At 42.3% G+C, this 18,016-nt stretch overlaps 1 protein-coding gene across 1 annotated transcript in view; it reads left to right on the top strand.

Annotated features, from left to right (window-relative positions):
- Positions 1–18,016, top strand: part of RPAP2 (RNA polymerase II associated protein 2) — a 76,598-nt gene that overhangs the window by 11,328 nt on the left and 47,254 nt on the right. Inside the window, exons 6-10 of the mRNA XM_083157096.1 lie at positions 1,392–1,480; positions 5,708–5,743; positions 11,206–12,127; positions 13,808–13,902; positions 17,653–17,733. Coding sequence (XP_083013222.1) covers positions 1,392–1,480; positions 5,708–5,743; positions 11,206–12,127; positions 13,808–13,902; positions 17,653–17,733 — 1,223 coding nt within the window. The remainder of the gene's footprint in view (positions 1–1,391; positions 1,481–5,707; positions 5,744–11,205; positions 12,128–13,807; positions 13,903–17,652; positions 17,734–18,016) is intronic.

The raw sequence follows: 18,016 nt of genomic DNA, 5'->3' as shown, positions 1-18,016 counted from the left end.
GAGCAATCCATGCTCCATTTCTAAGCAGAAAGAATGTGGGGCGCTCAAAGGTGAACAAGAAAAATACAATTTATTAAAACAACACACAATAAATCACATATATTGCAATTAATAAAAACACATTAAATTGTGCACCATATTAGCTGTCACTGGGATGTGAACATGATCATAATTCTGGGAACCTTTCTCATATGGGATGTGTCTACCAATTGGGTCCCAGTAAAATTCCTGATGGGGACTGTAAATTTCCAAACTGATAGATGGTGCTCTCAAATGAGGGCTGTTGTGCGCATTCAATTTTGGGCAGAAACAAACTTTTACGGTTGTGTGGGTGCCCGTGCAGTTGGGGGGCAAGGACTTCCGTCTAATTGGTGAAGTGACGGTGTCCGTCCTGCCTCCACAATTTGCTGGCTGCACGGCAATAAGTACAGTTTGTGTGGTCAATGATTGACAAGATTGCGCCACAGCGCTTGCTCACCCGTGTACGCCGCTCGGCTGTCCCGGAACTGTGCAGGAACTCAGCCGTTTAGAATTGTCCCGATAGTGGCCGCCTCCTTTGCTGCAGACTCTCAGATGGTAGAACTCACACGGCGCTCTGCCACTACGTCCGTGACCGAGATTTGGGTCTGCGGCTGATGGATCTGATGGGGTCGGCTCTGGATAGTGCGGGTATGCCGGCAGCAGGGGTGTCTTTTCTCCAATGTCCTTATGGGCATATCCTGGTTGAGAAAGCCGCCCTGTGTGCGGCGAAACGCGTTCCATAAGGAGGCAACACAGACACCGTCACTTCACCAATTAGACAGAAGTCCTTGCCCCCCAACTGCACGGGCACCCACACAACCGTAAAAGTTTGTTTCTGCCCAAAATTGAATGCGCACAACAGCCCTCATTTGAGAGCACTATCTATCAGTTTGGACATTTACAGTCCCCATTAGGAACTTTACTGGGACCCAATTGGTAGACACATCCCATATGAGAAAGGTTCCCAGAATTATGATCATGTTCACATCCCAGTGACAGCTAATATGGTGCACCATTTAATGTGTTTTTATTAATTGTAATATATGTGATTTATTGTGTGTTTTAATAAATTGTATTTTTCTTGTTCACCTTTGAGCACCCCACATTCTTTCTGTTTATTCTGTCAATTTTAGAGGTTGGCAATCCTCTTATGTGGTGGCTGCAGGGGAACAAGTTACAGCACTTAGTCCCCAGCGCCAAAGACTTAATCTCTGGTTCTCAATCCATTTCTAAGCAGTCTAGTCAGATTACTTCAAATATTTTTACAGTACTTTAAAATAAGAATGATGTAGTACTGATAATAAATATACTGTGTTGGCACATTTATAAGTAATCATTGATAATATTTCCATGTTTCTTATATGTTGCAGTGTTTTTGTAGCAATTTTTGTTATCGAGCGTCAAAGTATTATGAAGCGCAGATTCCGGAAACACCAGTGTGGACACGAGAGAAAGAATGGTAATTTCCTCAGGATTATGGTCTCTTCAGCACATGAGGTTACAGTTACATATGGGGTGCATTGTTTGGTTTGTTACACGCAGGTATTATAGTGTTAAAAAAAAAAATATATATATATATATATATATATAATATTTTTCCCCATGGGATTTCTAGAAATGTAATTCTCAGAGCTGCAATGCTTTTATCAATTATTCACATGATCAGTAGAACATTCTTTTTAAATTGATTATAATCCACAACAGCACTAAAACCATTTCCGACAAATGCGAGTTCTTCACAAGAAGTCTCACACATACAGTTATACAAGGTTGGTTCAGTGAGTAAGGTAATAAGACCTGTCAGGTGTGTCATGTTTTCCGTTTAATTATATTTTCCCTCCAGTTCAAAGCAGGTAGATGACTGCTTCCCTTCACAGCCATTAGACTACGGATAATATCAGCCATACTGTCCCAACATTAGATGTAAAATGGCAGGGCACAAACATGGTCACACATTGAGTGTGTGCAGATTTCTGTTTTATCAGCAGCTGAAATTCATTGTCACCTTGTTGAGGCGTACAATGATATTGTCATGTTATGGGAACAGGTTTAGGTTTGGTGTAGTGTCTATGGTAACGGCAAGACAGGCATTCAGTATGAGCAGTGAAGGCCATGCACGTCCACCACAGGCAAAGCAGCCAACCTGTTTCCGTGATAAACCATTGTCAATGTACACCTTGACTAGATGGCTATAATTTCAGCTGCTAAGTACCATTTAGATGCAGAAATATGATCACTCTGTGTATGACCGTGTTTCTACCAGCCACACCACCTTACTATAGGGTTGCCGACTTTAAGATTCTCCTCTCCGGGAGAAGCCCGGAGAGGAGAGATTCAGCAGCCACTCAGGGGGTGTGGCTTGCGAGTGACATCACTAAGCCCCGCCCCATGCTGTTAAAGCAGCTAATTCACGGATCTCCGTGGAGGGGGTGGGGCTAAAATGATGCGATTGTGCCGTTTTAGCTCCGCCCCCTCTGAGACCCGAGGATTGCAGCATTTTAATGCCGCGATCCGGGGGACAGCGGGGGTCCCCCCTGAATCCGGGAGGGTTGCCCACCCTTCCGGGGGGCCGGGAGGGGGACCCGATTTTCGGGAGACTCCCGGAAATTCCGGGAGGGTTGGCAATCCTGCCTTACTAACTAATGACTGATCTGAGGTGCAGTCTAATAGGGCGAAGCAATGGCCTACCTGCTCTGACCTGGCAGGAAAATGCAATAGAAAACATTACACACGTCAGAGTTCTTCTTCCCTTACTTACTTACTTCTCATCTGTTTAAAAATCACAGGCATTTTCTTTAAGACAGCAGTCCATGCAGAGAATACATTCACACTACGAGCCTGATTTAGAGATGTACAAAAACAAGCGCCTTGAGTCCTGTTGGAGAAAGTGTGCCATATAAATAACTTACTAAACCTGATAGTTTACGTACATCTCCTATAGGGTGAATGTACGAAGCCTTGGATAGTCCTAAAATGGAATGTGATGGTACTCCAGCCAATTAGTTCCCAACTGTCATTTTGCAAACCAAGACCGTAACGTGATAATTAGGGACTTTTTGGTTGGTGGTTTATCACTCTCCACTTGATCACATTTCAAGCATAGTACATTTGTACCATGGTGCCGGTGCTGTTGCTATGTCTAGTATAAATACTGCGTGATTGTACCCAGGGCCCCCAAGCCACAGGCTGGGGGTGTTCGGAGCAGCCCAATGTGGGCAAAATTCATTTTCTGGGAGTGGTGAGGCCAAAAGTCTTTTTTTATTTTAAATGCAGATTTCCTGGTCTTGGCTGAGCAGTTCCAATGGTCATTCTGAGTAAGCTTATGACCAATGCTATCATAATTGTGATCGATGCTTTGTCACTTGTATCGCAGATGCATTAACGTATTAGGGCAGCCATGAATGCAAAAGAATAGCAATAGGGACTCCAACTATCTACACTTCTGAATCAGGTTCTAAAATGTTTATTTAAATCATGGGTAGCCAATTCCAGTCATCGAGAGCTACCAAGAGTTAATGTTTTCCATATCTCCTCATAGAATCACAAGTGAAGTAATTAGCTCCACCTGTGGATCTTTTAAAATGTGTCATTCAGTAATGAGTGCACCTGTGTACCTGTGAGGTGAGCTGGAAAACGTGAAATTTTGGTAGCTCTCGTGGACTGGAGTTGACTACCCCTGATTTAAATACTCTCAATTAAAAATTGTATTGATCCAACTCCTCCACAAGATGGTGCTAGATACTAAAATTTCTTTAGATTGAAGCATAAAGTATATTTTGTCATCCCAATGACTTCATAAAACCAGGGAGTGTTTCCCCATCCCATAATATACTAAGTAGATTTTATTTAATTTTTTTACTGTTTAAGATCTCACAAACCTCCCCCATCTTGCCGTACATGAAGACACAGACTTTTTCCTACTGCTCCTTTTCCGCAGGTCTGCTCCTGCCCTGTAACATTGATAGGCTCACGTAATTTGTTCAAGGTGATAGGGCTAAATAGTCAATTCACTGCAGATTGCGACCCATGTATAAGACTGGGTACGCACTTTCCGATATATACCATTCGTACAGCCGATGAATGATTATATCGGCTGGTTCATCAGCTCTTGCAGATATATTGGTACATCTGCCTGTGTGTAGAGACAACCCACCAACTAAACCACATGCAGGAAGCACCGACAATCAGGGCTATTTTTCAGCAGGCTCCAGCAGGAACTGAGGCCCTTATTCTAGTTCACTCTTTCTGACAAAATATTTCTTAGATGGACAAAACCATGTGCACTGCAGGTGAGGCAGGTGTAAAACCCCACCCAAATCTAATTATCTCTGCACAAGTAACACCTGCCTCACCTGCAGTGCACATGGTTTTGTCCATCTAAGAAATATTTTGTCAGAAAGAGTGAACTAGAATAAGGGCCTCAGTTCCTGCTGGAGCATGCTGAAAAATAGCCCTGCCGACAATGATGTCATTATTGGCTCCTGTGGCGAGGCATGTGGGATGGGATGACAGATTGATAATTGTGCATTCACAATTCATTTGTGCAGTACGCATCCAAAATCATTGGATTGGTCCGCCATAAGGCATCTGACCAATTCCTCATCCAGGTGTGTACCCTTTCAAACACTAACATTGGGGAAATGGAGTTCTAATGGATTTGTCAAACAAGCAATGGTCCCCAATCCACAAAATCAAAAGGAGGATCCGGTTGTATGGTGATTCTAGCAGCTTCAGCAGTTAAAATTTCTGTAACTGGGGAAGTAATAAAGGGTGAGATGTATGAAGTCCTGAAGAGTGATAAAGTGGAGAGTGTTAACTCACCAGCCGAATGAAAGGAGCTGATTGCTTATTATTTAGCACTCTCCATTTTATCACTTTTTCAAAGCTTATCTGTCCCAAAGAGTGAAAAGTTAGGACTTGTACACACGTGTATAAACCCCTTGAGTGGTGAGTTTTTGTGGTTCAGGACAAACCTACCAGGGCAGGTTTGCCCTACCCCAGAAATACTCGCCAAAGAAGGGACAGCCGCTGCCTCCTTTGGGCGTGCTGCTGCCAGCTTTCGGCTTTTTGCAGCTGCTTGGAGAAGTTTGTGGGCTGCTTGGGGGAGGGGGGGGGCTCGGCAGCGCACAACTGTTCGGGCGCTGAGCTGTTCAGGCATTCCAGTCTTTGGATGACCGAACACAGGAACGGCCGATCACGGCTGAACCTCCGAGAGTGGCACTGATCGGTCGTGGGGGTCTGTAACGGGGGGGGGGGGGGGGGGGGCCACTGGAGGCACTACTGGTGCGCCCTTTTCCTAGAGATGTATTAAAGAAACATTCTTTAATACATCTCTAGGCTCTCTGCAGCATGTTGTACAAATTCTACAGAATTGGTAACTTCACCACGTACACCCTTGAATTTGCCATGAAGCAAAGCACATGTGTACACAAGTTACATTGCCTATATCCTGTTCCAGACTACCTGCATCATGATGTCTGTAACAGACTTGGAGAATGCACTCAGGTCCTGATTCAGACATGTTTGCAAGCACCAACCATTGGGGATAGGGCTAAATTTGGCCCTTTACAAATGGATCTGAATCAGCCCCTTTAAAATAATGTTTGTTCTAAACACGGTTTATTTCATGTTTTCACACCTCTGCCATCAGTGTTTTATGCATATTTATTTTTGCTTTCCTTTGCAGTCCTCCGGTCATTACGCTGTTAAAGGAGGGGAAACGGTATGTTTGTTTACTTGTTGTCTGTAGCAAACCTTAAATCATTGAAATTAATGTAAACTTTGTTATATATTGTTTTTATAAAGCGGGCACGAAAATGTTATGTGAAATAGCACTTAATGTAAATTGCTTTTTAAACTGACAAAGTAATAGAATGTTCAGTAAACATTTAGGAGGCATCAGTAAACACGCATGTGATATATTTAAAAACTAGTAAGCCCACTCAAAGCAAAAGCTTTGAAAGCTAGTCTACTGCCTTCTGTGTGCAGGGGCGGATTGGCCCACCGGGAAACCGGGCCATTTCCCGGTGGGCCAATCCGCCCCTGCGTGCACAGCACCTCCCAGGCTCCCAGCGTCGTGTGTCCCCCCCCCCCCCCTGCTGCCTGATACAGGGACGCTGGACGCCGGGAGGAAGCCACCCCAGGTGAGCTGTCCCCATAATCACCCCCCACCCCCCTGGGCACGCATCACTATCGCCGCCAGCACTCATCACCATCGCCGCTGCCCCCCCCCCCCCAACAATGACTCCTGTGGTTTATTAGAACTGGACGAAGTATAAACCCATTATAAACTGAAAACCATGCAGTGTTTACTAAATTATGTATGTAATGCATTGCACACTCTAGAAAGATTTAACCGTGCATTGCTGGGATGTACTAGCACACAAGTTCCCTGGAGGTGCAAGGTTCTGGACACACTTGTAGATGATTGCTGCTTTATAGAACCGGCCAAGGGAAAACTATGCCTTGTAAATGATTGCCATTTAAAAAAAAAAACATGACATTTGCCACATGACACACTTGAGAATTTGTCTATACAGGTTGAGTATCCCTTATCCGAAATGCTTGGGACCACAAGCATTTTGGATATGGGATTTTTGCGGATTTTGTAATGTATATATTTTTTTCATACTTGCCTGGTGCCCCGATGGTCCCCCGACGTCCACAGTGTCCCCTGGCATCCACGACAGACTTTTGAATCCTCTACAGCGGCATCTCCGGTCCCAGGGGTTCATTGCCCACGCAATGCATCATTGGGACTGGGGATGCCGTTAAAGAGGATTGCGATGGCCGCCGTGGACATTAGGGACGAGGTAAGTATGAAAAAAGACAAAAATATGGATTTCGGTTTTTGGAATACACATATAAGGAAGACTCAACCTGCACTTGGACAGTGATCTGATGAACGTTGGCTCTAAAATAGCTTTTAAAGTGCCTGTATGACTCCACCGTAGTAGATTATCAGAACTTTGGGCTTTGTTCAGATCCTGTTGTATATGAGTTTGGTACTTGCATGCGCCAGACCCATACTAAGAATGTGCAATACTTGTCCTGCATTGTTGGATGCACTAGAGCAGGCCTGGCCAACCAGTGGCTCTCCAGCTATCGTGAAACTAAAAGTCCCAGCATGCCTTGTCACAGTTTTTCTAAATGGGAATGCTAAAACTGTGGAAAGACATGCTGTTAAATGTAGTTTCACATCAGTTATAGAGCCGCAGGTTTGTCAGGTGCATCCAACAAATACATGCTGGTTCCCACTAATAATGTTATTGCAGTCAAAGTATTCTTGAATGCTACCAATACTTATTTTTTCCAACAAATTCACCAATATTGATGTCAGACTTACAGGTCTATAATTTCCCAGATATCGTTTACTTCCCTTTTTAAATAAAGGTACTACTTCTGCCATTTGCCAGTCCCTTGGTACCAAGCCAGATAAAATAGAATTTTTGAAATTTACAGTACGTAGAATAGCTTAGCGCAGTGGTTCCCAAACTGTGCGCCTAGGCTCCCTGGGGTGCCTCGGGACACTTGCAGGGGTGCCTCGGGTTGGCCGTCGAGGACCAATTCAAATTATTTATGATCAATTATTTCTGGACAAAACCAGTGCTGGTGGCTGTCAATCATAAAATGTGTACAATCAGAACCAAATCCCGCCCTTTACCACATAACAGAACCTAAGCAGCACATATAAACACAATCTACTTAATTTGGTATATATTTTGGGGCCTAGGGGTGCCTTGGAAAAATTCTGATACTCTAGGGTGCAGTGATTAGAAAAAGATTGGGAACCCCTGGCTTAGCGATTTCTGTTTCATTAGAACCCTTGAGTCAGTGGTTCCCAAACTGTGCGCCTAGGCTCCCTGTGGTGCCTTGGAGCACTTGCAGGGGTGCCTCAGGTTGGTAGTCCAGAACCAATTCAAGTTATTTATGGTCAATGAAATAGGCAAAATCAGTGCTTGTGGCTTCCAATTAAGAATATGTGGGGAAACAGAAGTGAATCATGTTTCTCACCACATAAGTGGACCTAAGGAGAACATTTAAATCACAACTAATTTAATTTAATATTTTTCCTGAAATTAGTAACCAACTTTTGGCTTAGGGGTGCCGTGAAAGATATTCTGATACTTTAGGGTGCCGTGATTCAAAAAGTTTGGGAACCACTGCCTTGAGTGAATGTCATCTGACCCTGGAGATTTATTTATTTTTTATTTTGCAATAGTCGCTTACCGACTTTTTCCACAATAAAATGAGTATTAAGTAGCGGGGCATTATCATTTTGTTGTGTATACCCCCATTTGCTCCTCTCTAAAAACACTGATGAGAAAAACATTCAAGTCCACCGCTTTTTCCTTATTCCTAATCCATAAACCTGTCACATTTGTTTTAGGGGTCCTATGTTATCTTTTTTAACCTTGTACCATTGATCTACTTAAAAAACTTTTGGAAATTTGTCCTGCTTTCAAGTACACTTTGCTGTTCATTTTCCAATTTAGCAACTTTGATTTCTTTTTTGTATATTTTTCATGTGATTCTTATACTAAAAAAATAAAATTACACTTCGTCTGTTTTTTTGTTTTTGTTTTTTAAATCTTGGCAGGTTAATTGAGAATATGTTGGGGGTGTGTGTGTGTGTGTGTGTGTGTGTGTGTGTGTGTGTGTATTAATTTTCTTTTTATTGTAAACACTGGCCCTACCTATATTTATTGACTGTGCTGTTTTCCATAGCATCTTCCATTCCATTAAACATGTTTCTTATAGTACACCACAAATCACTGTACTAGTCAACCAATTCAAATATTTTAACCTTTTAGCTCAAGCTTATTGAGGTAGCAATTATTTTGATGTTCTATTTTAGCTATATATCATTAAAGTACTTTTGAACCCATATAACACCTAGTTTGCAACTTATGGTTAACGTCTGCATTTAAACCTCATATGTGTCCTTCATTAAATATTGCAAATAGTGGACCGTAATACATATTATATACATTTTTATAAAATGTAGCTCCCATGTTAATAAATGATTTGCACAGCGGCAGTTGCAGCCGCTTCCTGCCTCTGTTTGCAGTGCCAGACTGATGATCCGTATGATTTACCGTACAGCTGCAGCTAACAAAACCTGTTGAAATCGGCCACAGATACATTTTGTGTACACAACATGCTCACGACACTGCCAGCAAAAATACATTTTCATTAAATCTGTTGACAGGTTGATGTCGGATTTGTTTGTGTTGTCTTTAAGGACCCAGACTTGTCAGTCACTGCCTATTGTATGCGTAGTGGTAAATGCAGACTGAGAATTGTGATCAGTAAATCTGTATCTTGTTTTAATACGTTTATTCAAACTGTGATTTTTCCACATCCTTAGTTGTGAATAAACCTATATGGTGCAGATTAAAAGCTATTACTATATTGTCTATATTTCACTTTCACTGCTGGTTAATAAGTCACATAATGTTGCATGGTAATTTTCTTCTTTCATTTCTAAGCTGGCACTCGGTTTCACAATTCCATTTCCTTTAAGTGAAGGCACTTACCAAATCCTGTTTAACGTTGCTGTTTTTTGTTGTTGTTGGTTTGTCTTTTAGCTCTCCAGGAAACCTTGTTAGGTTGTTTCCTAGCTACAGTGGTTTACGTTTTTTATTTACAGTATGTATTTTATCACCGAAAATATTTAATAGCAAGAAGATCTTTGGACCAGCCAGCATTTGACTCTGGGCTGGATGCACTAAACCAAAAAATGCGGTTAAAACTCCATTATCACTACCCCCCCCCCTCTCACCTGAGTCCGGGCAGCACAGTGCTGCCTGGACCAGTGACCACCTCCTCCTCCCTAGCCCCATACTTCCACTTCCGGGTGCAGGGAGGAGAAGGCGGAGTCCCTGGCCCTGCAGCAGCCAGCCGGGTAAGGGAGGAGGGGGAGCAGCACTTGCATTTACAATAGGAGACAGTGATACAAGAAACATTTATAGTCATGAAGGCATAGGCAATCCTTTTCCCTCCATACACCAAATACTGTAATCAGTGTTATTGCTGGGGCAACCTGGCCAATATATGGCATAATAGGGTCTCTGAAAAATAACACGGGTCCAGTTAACTGGGAATCCGACCCAGGTACCATGCAGTGTAAAAGCACGTGGCGAGCTGGCTCGTCAGCATTGGAAGATGTCACCTCCTAGTGCAGGCAAAGGGAGGGTCTGCCACTAACCTGGTCCTGCCTGCAGTGTGAACAGGATTAGAAGTTGCTGTGATACTGCTTGAAACAGTGGGCCTGATTCAGAGCCTCTCGCTAAGCAGCTTTCTTTTGTTGCCTAGCGAGTGGGTAAGTGTGGCCTGCATCTCCTTGGTAACATGCAAGGGGACTTGTCCGAGAACACATCCCCGCATGAGGCCAAAGGAGACAGAAATCATTTGATGGTCGCCAACCATCTTATGATTGCTCTCCCTTTCGGAAATAAGTCAATTTGAACTCACTTTTATTTCCTCCGCTAATCCCCGAAGACGAGGCGATCGCTGATATCATGTCAGCCGCCTGTTCCGAGCAGGGAAACCCCCCCCCCCACACACACACACACCATTGGAACAGCGCTGAATTTGCCCTGTTACGATCAAACCTGAATTGCCTCCAGTCCAATTTTCCAAGTCGGACCCAAGTATTTTGTGTAGAACTGAACTGTGGAAGCCATTATTCTGCCTTCTGTTATTATAAGAGGTGTACAGGGCAGGCAATTAGTAACCCGTTACAATATGGTCAATATTCACATTCTTCCGGGGAACTCAGATGCAGGTACTTGGTTAGAATATGTGGACATAATAATAAATAAATAAGTGGGTGCTTCAGTATTATCTTTAGAAATTTGTTAAATATCACATAGATGTGTTTAAGCCATTATGGGGCCAATGTGGTGTTGTACACAAGCGGTATTGCAAAGCGTTTTGGTGCTGTAATTTACCCTAACAAAACGGAAGAACTGTGTGTAAATTTCTACAGATTAGCTTCATGTATTCTATTTTAAAGTATGCAAGTTGCCTGTATATATGTAAATACAAATCGCTCATATCACTTGAATTTACATTGGAATAAATGCGTAACGGGAGGTTTGCATGTGTTTAATTGACAGTTGTGAATATAACACTCTTTAATGGATTGCCCCCCCACCCCCACCCCCCTTTCTCTTACAGTGGTCAGTCTGGGGAGGAAATCAAATTAATTGCAAGTGGCATTGACATTTCAGAAATTGAGAAACCTAAAAGACAAACAGAAGAGGGTAATGCCAGCTCTGCTGAAAGCGATGCCGACCAGGAACCGGAGCAAACGTTTGTCTCCTCTCTCATCCCAGAAGCTCAGCCAAGCCCCGAGGACACAGAATCACTGCAGGGAAATGATCATTTTATACAGATAAGGAAAACCCCTGATCTAGTGGACATAAACCAGAATTTAGCAGAAGTGACCGAAAGATTAGGCCCTTGCACTTTAAATGACCATGAAAGAACCTCTGACTCACAAAGTTGTTCTGCTGAACTGTCTCCCAAAGATGTCACAAAAGACAGAACTGAGACGGCTAAATCTTCAGAAGCCACTTATGTGGATGTCATAGAAGTGACTCAGAGATCAGTGAGCAAAAGTGGTGCGGAGCGTCTTCGGAAATTACTCTGCAAATCCAGGAGCTCTCAGCCCACCCAAAAAGTCGGTGCTCAACCTGCAGTTGTAAAAACTAGTATGCTAGACGTGCTTACGCAGACCCTAAATGAGTGGAAATCAGAAGACACATTGCAGTATCTCTTTGGGACAAATTACATGTCAGAAGTGACAATTCCTAAACAAGGTGGTTCGCTAGGCAGTGACCAGACTGAGGACCTAGATGAAGATGACTTGCATTTAAACACTGACACACATAGGTTGGGAGCCTCTGATCATTTGAATGATCTTTTAACTTTCCAAAATGTTAATGATGTATCAAAGCCGCTTCCTGATTATTCAAAGATTAGAGAAGAAACTAAAGCCTTGGAAGTTCGAGTGACAGAGTTTTACAGAGGGCGTTATGTATTACCAGAAGAGGTGCAAACTCAACAGACTGAAGAAACAAAGATTGATTTAAGAGAGGTTAGTACTGGGATACAATCCAACTATGTAATAAGGCGCTAATAATTTTCAAATTGAATTAATAAAGTTGCAACAGAATATTTTCTAGTACTGTATATCAAGATTAACAGCAGATAGAATATCTGCAAACATCTTGGTATTTAACTCCGCGCTTATGTAAGCAGCTCATGTATATGCAATATTGGTATAATGGATGAAAAATTTGCCCTATGCATGTCATACAGTGAGGTGTAAATAAAAATGTGACACTGGTAAATTAAAAATGATTTTAAATAATGTTTGCAACTCTTTGAGTCATTTTGGTTCAGGATTGGCTGGATGTGACTGACCCGTGCTGGCTGTCACTACCGTTGTTGTGGCGGAATACTTGAAGCTGCTTGGTCAGTCTCTCCTGCTGCACCTCTTTCACCGGTTGCTCCCGCCAGGTTGCTTCCAGTGATGTCACATGGCCACCGGCTGGTGAGTTTCCAAGATGGTGTGGTGCGCACTATTCTACTCCTGCTCTATGGGTCAACGGGTTCCATGCGCATGGAACTTTGTCAAGGATCCAGAAAAACGTTTGTTTTAACTACCTATAGAAGTTCTTGTATTTGTTGTAGTACTTGGATACATCAGGCCGAAAAATAATTTGAGATGAGTGGGTTTGATTTTACTCGGATCTCAAAGCAGGATCTTATTGGCAGCCGATAGCCAATCAGAATTTGTAATAATTTGGCCATGAGAACCGAGTAAAACTGAACTCTCATAATAATGTTTGAATAATTATTGCTGGTGACCTAGGTCTCTTTGCTGCTAGCAGGTGTAGAATGTTGACATTTCACTTTTCATTCTCAATATGTGGACATTCGCCAGATGCTGACACTTCAACAATATCTGCATCATTACTTGATATTGTAGTGTTGACATTATAACTACACCCCCCCCCCCCCTATTGCCACAAGTGTCTGTGGTAAAGGAGACATGATCAGTACGTTATAATCAACAATGTCAAGGAAAATCAGGACCTGTTGCCTGAATTTTACTAGTCCAGTTATGTATTATGTCCCAGAACATGAAGCGGAGTCCTTTAGTTTATGATGATTCATTATCACCTGCAAAACATTACCTCCAATTCACCATGGATAATCTACTGTAACACCTTTTAACATCATATCTTTTGGAAAGCTGCCCACCTGTGGATTCAGTACTGAATCCCGGCGGTCGGGATCCCGGCGTTCAGAATCCCGGCGTTCAGAATCCCGACAGCCGAAATGCCGACAAGGGGGGGGGCGTGGATCGCCCCCCCTTGCGGGCTCGCTGTGCTCGCCACGCAGCGGGCCCGGTGCCTCGCTACGCTCGGCACACTAATTTATTCTCCCTCCAGGGGTGTCGTGGACACCCACGGAGGGAGAATGTGTCGGTATTTCGGCGGTCGGGATTCCGGCGTCGGGATTCTGAACGCCGGGATCCCGACCGCCGGGATATTAACTGCATCCCCCACCTGTGACTCATAGTAACATAGTAGTTGAGGTTGACCAAAAGACGTTCCACTGGTGAGGTTGGTTGACTTCTGTTCTTTGAAATAACCATGGGACTTCTGCTTTCAATCTATGATGTTTAGGTGTTCTGAAGTCTGTAAACCCACATGCACATTATCCTGTTTCATTGCCAATATTGTATTTTGTTCCATGAATTTTCTAGAAAGAAGCATCTTGGGCTCCAGCTCTTCCTCTTATTGATTCTTGTTCTCAGCAACAAATCCGAAGAAGGATTGTACTGGAGAAATTGAAAAAAGTGTAAGTATTTTAATGTCCCTGAGCAAGGTGAAGTGCAGACAACTGAGTAACATAGTTGCACTTCCTAAGTCAATAAGCAAAAGTTACTTTTGCCCTTATGTTGGTATTCGTAGTTCATATTAGCACTCCTCTTCTTCATCATTTAGAATGATGCACAAATCTCGGCAGCTTCTAACAGTCAGTGTAACAAATCAAACACAGAAACAGGAGTTTGAGGCGCAGACTTGAAACCGGTTAGTGTGTGTCCTGCTTGTGTGAGCTTACAGCCTAAAGGGGGAGAGCAGAGCTTAGACATGAAGAGATACAAAGATAGCATTGTAGTTGGTAGTAAATTATGGTTGTTGATTCTGGTTAGGCAGGGTACGTAGTTCAACGAGAAGTCTTTGACCCATGTATGTAGTTCTTCTAACAATGGTGTCCTTTGTCCGCCATTTAATATTGTGCATTGACATATTCACAAAAGTTCTGATTAGTTGTAGAACTTAGGGGGGAATTCGGTTGTCTGCAGCATTTATTTCAGGGGTGAAAAATTGATAGTAGCAATAGACTTTAAAGGCCAAGTCAATTCAACTGCACGCCCTAAAAAGTTTACAGATTCGGTGTTAACAAGGTTGCTGCACCGCTGGTTATCGGGGAATTTTTTTCTTTCAGTCCGCTGAGGCTGGTGGGGAAAAAAAAACATCCAGTAATTCCTGGATTTGGGGCTAATTGGATAGCCCCAAGAGATCAATTAGCCCACGGTGATTTACCTCAGTCCTCTGATTATGAGGAAAATTTACTTAGAGTTCTTTCTTACAAGTGTTACATTTACAGGTAAGAATTTAATAAAGAAATTGGAATTCTGATGTAGTTCAGCATATGTCATACATTTTTGGGTAGGTATTTAGTATTTTGATGAATTCTAAAATATGGATTTGGTGCATGCCTAGAAATATGCCTGCTTTTAAGGTTTTTTGCCTCAAAATGTAGAATTTTTTACCTTTTTTATTTTTATTGTTTTAGTTGCAAAGAGTTGGTGTATCTGTTTGGTTTAGTTTTTTAATTAATGGTGCTACTTTTCTTCTGAAATGATTCATATGTTTTTAGGCACTCTAATGTGTGTATCTAGTTTTCCTGTTCAACTCCACCCGATTCACCCCCCTCCTGGCAGGAAGCCAGTTTCTCTTAAAAATATATATATGAAAGTAACATAGTAACGATGATACAAACAGTATCTGCAAACAAAAATATTGGACTACCGTAGTAAACAACGTATTAAGTTCAACCCCAAATGCAGATAAATAACATTCCCGTTTCTGATCACTTCTGACTGGTAATTGTTGATTTACTGTCTATTAATGTCACTTTAAACACCCACATTAGTTTTTGAATTTGCAAGGGACCAATCTCTAATATATTTGTCTAAAAGCAATGAATTAAAGGACAAACTTGTATTTCTTAATTCACCATAGTTGTAATTTTAATAATAATTTTCCAAACATGTTTTGGTTATATATACATCTGTAGATAAAGGGGGTATTCCATCCCGGATTCCGACTGTTGGGACGTCCTGACAGTCGTAATCCCGCCGGCCTCCAACAGTACATCAACAGTCGATATTCAATGTACCGAGTGTTGGAAAGTTTGTAAATTGACGGTAAATAAGACGTGAATTTGACAATCCGCGGCCATTTCCAAGAAAACGGATCCAACTTAAAAAAAAAAAAAAAAAGTCACATCTGACAGCCATCAATGCTGTCTTCGCAGATTGAATACCGCCCCAAAGTCTTTCTAGGTATTTTAGGCTTTCTGTAATATTGCATAATGTAAAATTAAAGCTGTGTTCTTAAGAGAAAGTTTTCATGAAGATATGAGGGAAGAGAGGCAGGCTTTGAGGTTACATTTTTCAAGACAAACTTTAAAGTGCACTGTTGGCCTATGCACATTGGATGCATCATACGGCGTGCTCCTGAGGATACCTATTCAGTTGAAATCAGTGACACATTCTTATTTTTCATTCACTCTATGACTGTCACACTATTGTAACTGAAGATTCTACATTAACCTGTAGGTGTCATTGTTGCTATGACAGTTGGCAGGTCTGTCCATGACTAATCTCTTTGTATTGAACACCTGCTCGTTCTACATCGAATACATGTAGCCAGCACAGTGCACTTTTATTGAAACATATATAATTATTTTTTTGTAACGAACACTAGCAATATAAGTGCACATTTGCACAGTATAGTGACCCACAACAATGTAGACACTGATATTATATTAGTTTACTTGCACTGAATTCCACGTTTTGCCGCTATGTAGATGATGCTTGCTCTCAGTAATTCATATTTAGCACTCGTCAAAACGAATGCCATGTTCACTATTTTGGTGGGGTCTGAAAGTGCAGACTGATAGGACCAATGCTAGTTTGCACATTTGCTTTTCCCAACCAGAATATGGCTCAGATGGGGCCCACTGATTGACTCTGCCAGACTCTTAGGTGATATCCAGGGTTTCTGGTTTTTATGTCACAGACAAACCCCCCAAACCACACACACACCTACCTACCTACTTATTTGCACCACTGCTTGTAATGCTGTGCCCAAAACTTGAATATATCCATACCCTCCAACATGGCCCATTCCATTCGGTACAAAATGCTCAGTTTCTGGACTTCTTGTCCAGGGGTGCCAATAGGTGTGACAGCAAAACAAAATGCCTGGACATCACCTAAGAGGCAATAATAGTAATAGATGTGCCATGGCTATGAAATATTGCATGTTTTTAGACCATGAGAGGGCCAGGAATATCCCTGCATACAGGGCAGGATGATTGATGGCCTTATACAGTAGCACTTACTTACTAATAAAACTACAAATGTGTCTTCATACCAAAGAGTAGTTTTCCAATACGCCATGCAGCCCGAGATGCCTGACGTGAGTGAGCCACCGTGTCCTGTGCAACTCTGCTAATGTTGGAGTTTAAAAAAAATGTATTTGCTGAAAATGCATTTTAGTCGCAATGTGATGTGACTAGGACGCACCGGGAGAATGTGCTGAATAATTTGATATGGGACAGAATTTGGTTTTGTTCTAAAGATAGACCACAGATGCTCGGCATAGGATCAGCCTATCCTCTGGATACAGAACTTGTTTTGGGGGAAAAAAGCTTTGGCTGCTACATTGCAGCACTTTATGCGACATAGTCCCTGAATCTGTATACACAGTGTCGCATATCAAATTAATCTGCACAGTCTTCTGGGGCGTACTGCATGAAACTAGCAAAGTCTCACTGGACTGTGAAGGCTGTTTGGTGCGACTGCAGTAATGATGCATGAGGACACCTCTGGACATTTCAGTTACCGGGGCAGCCTCTTATACCCCTTTCACATCGCAAAGCCGAATCGGACAAAGGATCGGCACTTTTACATTAAACTCAGGTCACCCATTATACACAGTATGACCGGGTTTCACCCTTCTTATAAGCCGGGTTGGTTGACCCGGTATATAAGCAGTGGTGCTTTCACACAGCACCTTCCCTGGTTGACACATCAACAACCCAGCAATAAGCCTGGTCCGAAGTACGATGTGAAAGGGGTACAGCTGCCAATATCCATAACTTGCATTGTACAAATGAAATCTCTACATAGAACAGTGCAGGTACAGTATCTTCCGTACTAAGGGATTTGACTTGAAGGCCTTAAATTCAGTGCTTGACTGTGATTGTGCTCAATGCAGAATAAGAACTAATTCCACGTTCCCTTCTCTACAGCCTTCCATCTATATTGGTACCGCTTCAAATACCCTATAGTGATTTATCCAAAGAGTTACAAAATCTGTTAAAAACTTTTAGGTAAGTGTAATCCCATTTTATTCTTTGCAATTGTGACATTTTTTGTATTTATTTATTTATTAACAGTTTCTTATATAGCGCACACAGATTCCGCATCGCTTTACAGAGAATATTTGCGCATTCACATCAGTCCCTGCCCCAGTGGAGCTTACAATCTATATTCCCTACCACATGTACACGCACACACAGACATTCTAGGGTTAATTTGTTGGGAGTCAATTAGCCTGCCAGTATATTTTTGGATTGTGGGAGGAAACCGGAGTACCCGAAGGAAACCCACACA

This window comes from Crinia signifera, chromosome 8 (assembly GCF_055691185.1).
Source record: "Crinia signifera chromosome 8, ASM5569118v1, whole genome shotgun sequence".
NCBI classification, from domain to species: domain Eukaryota; kingdom Metazoa; phylum Chordata; class Amphibia; order Anura; family Myobatrachidae; genus Crinia; species Crinia signifera.
This window is presented reverse-complemented; position numbering and strand designations above follow the sequence as displayed.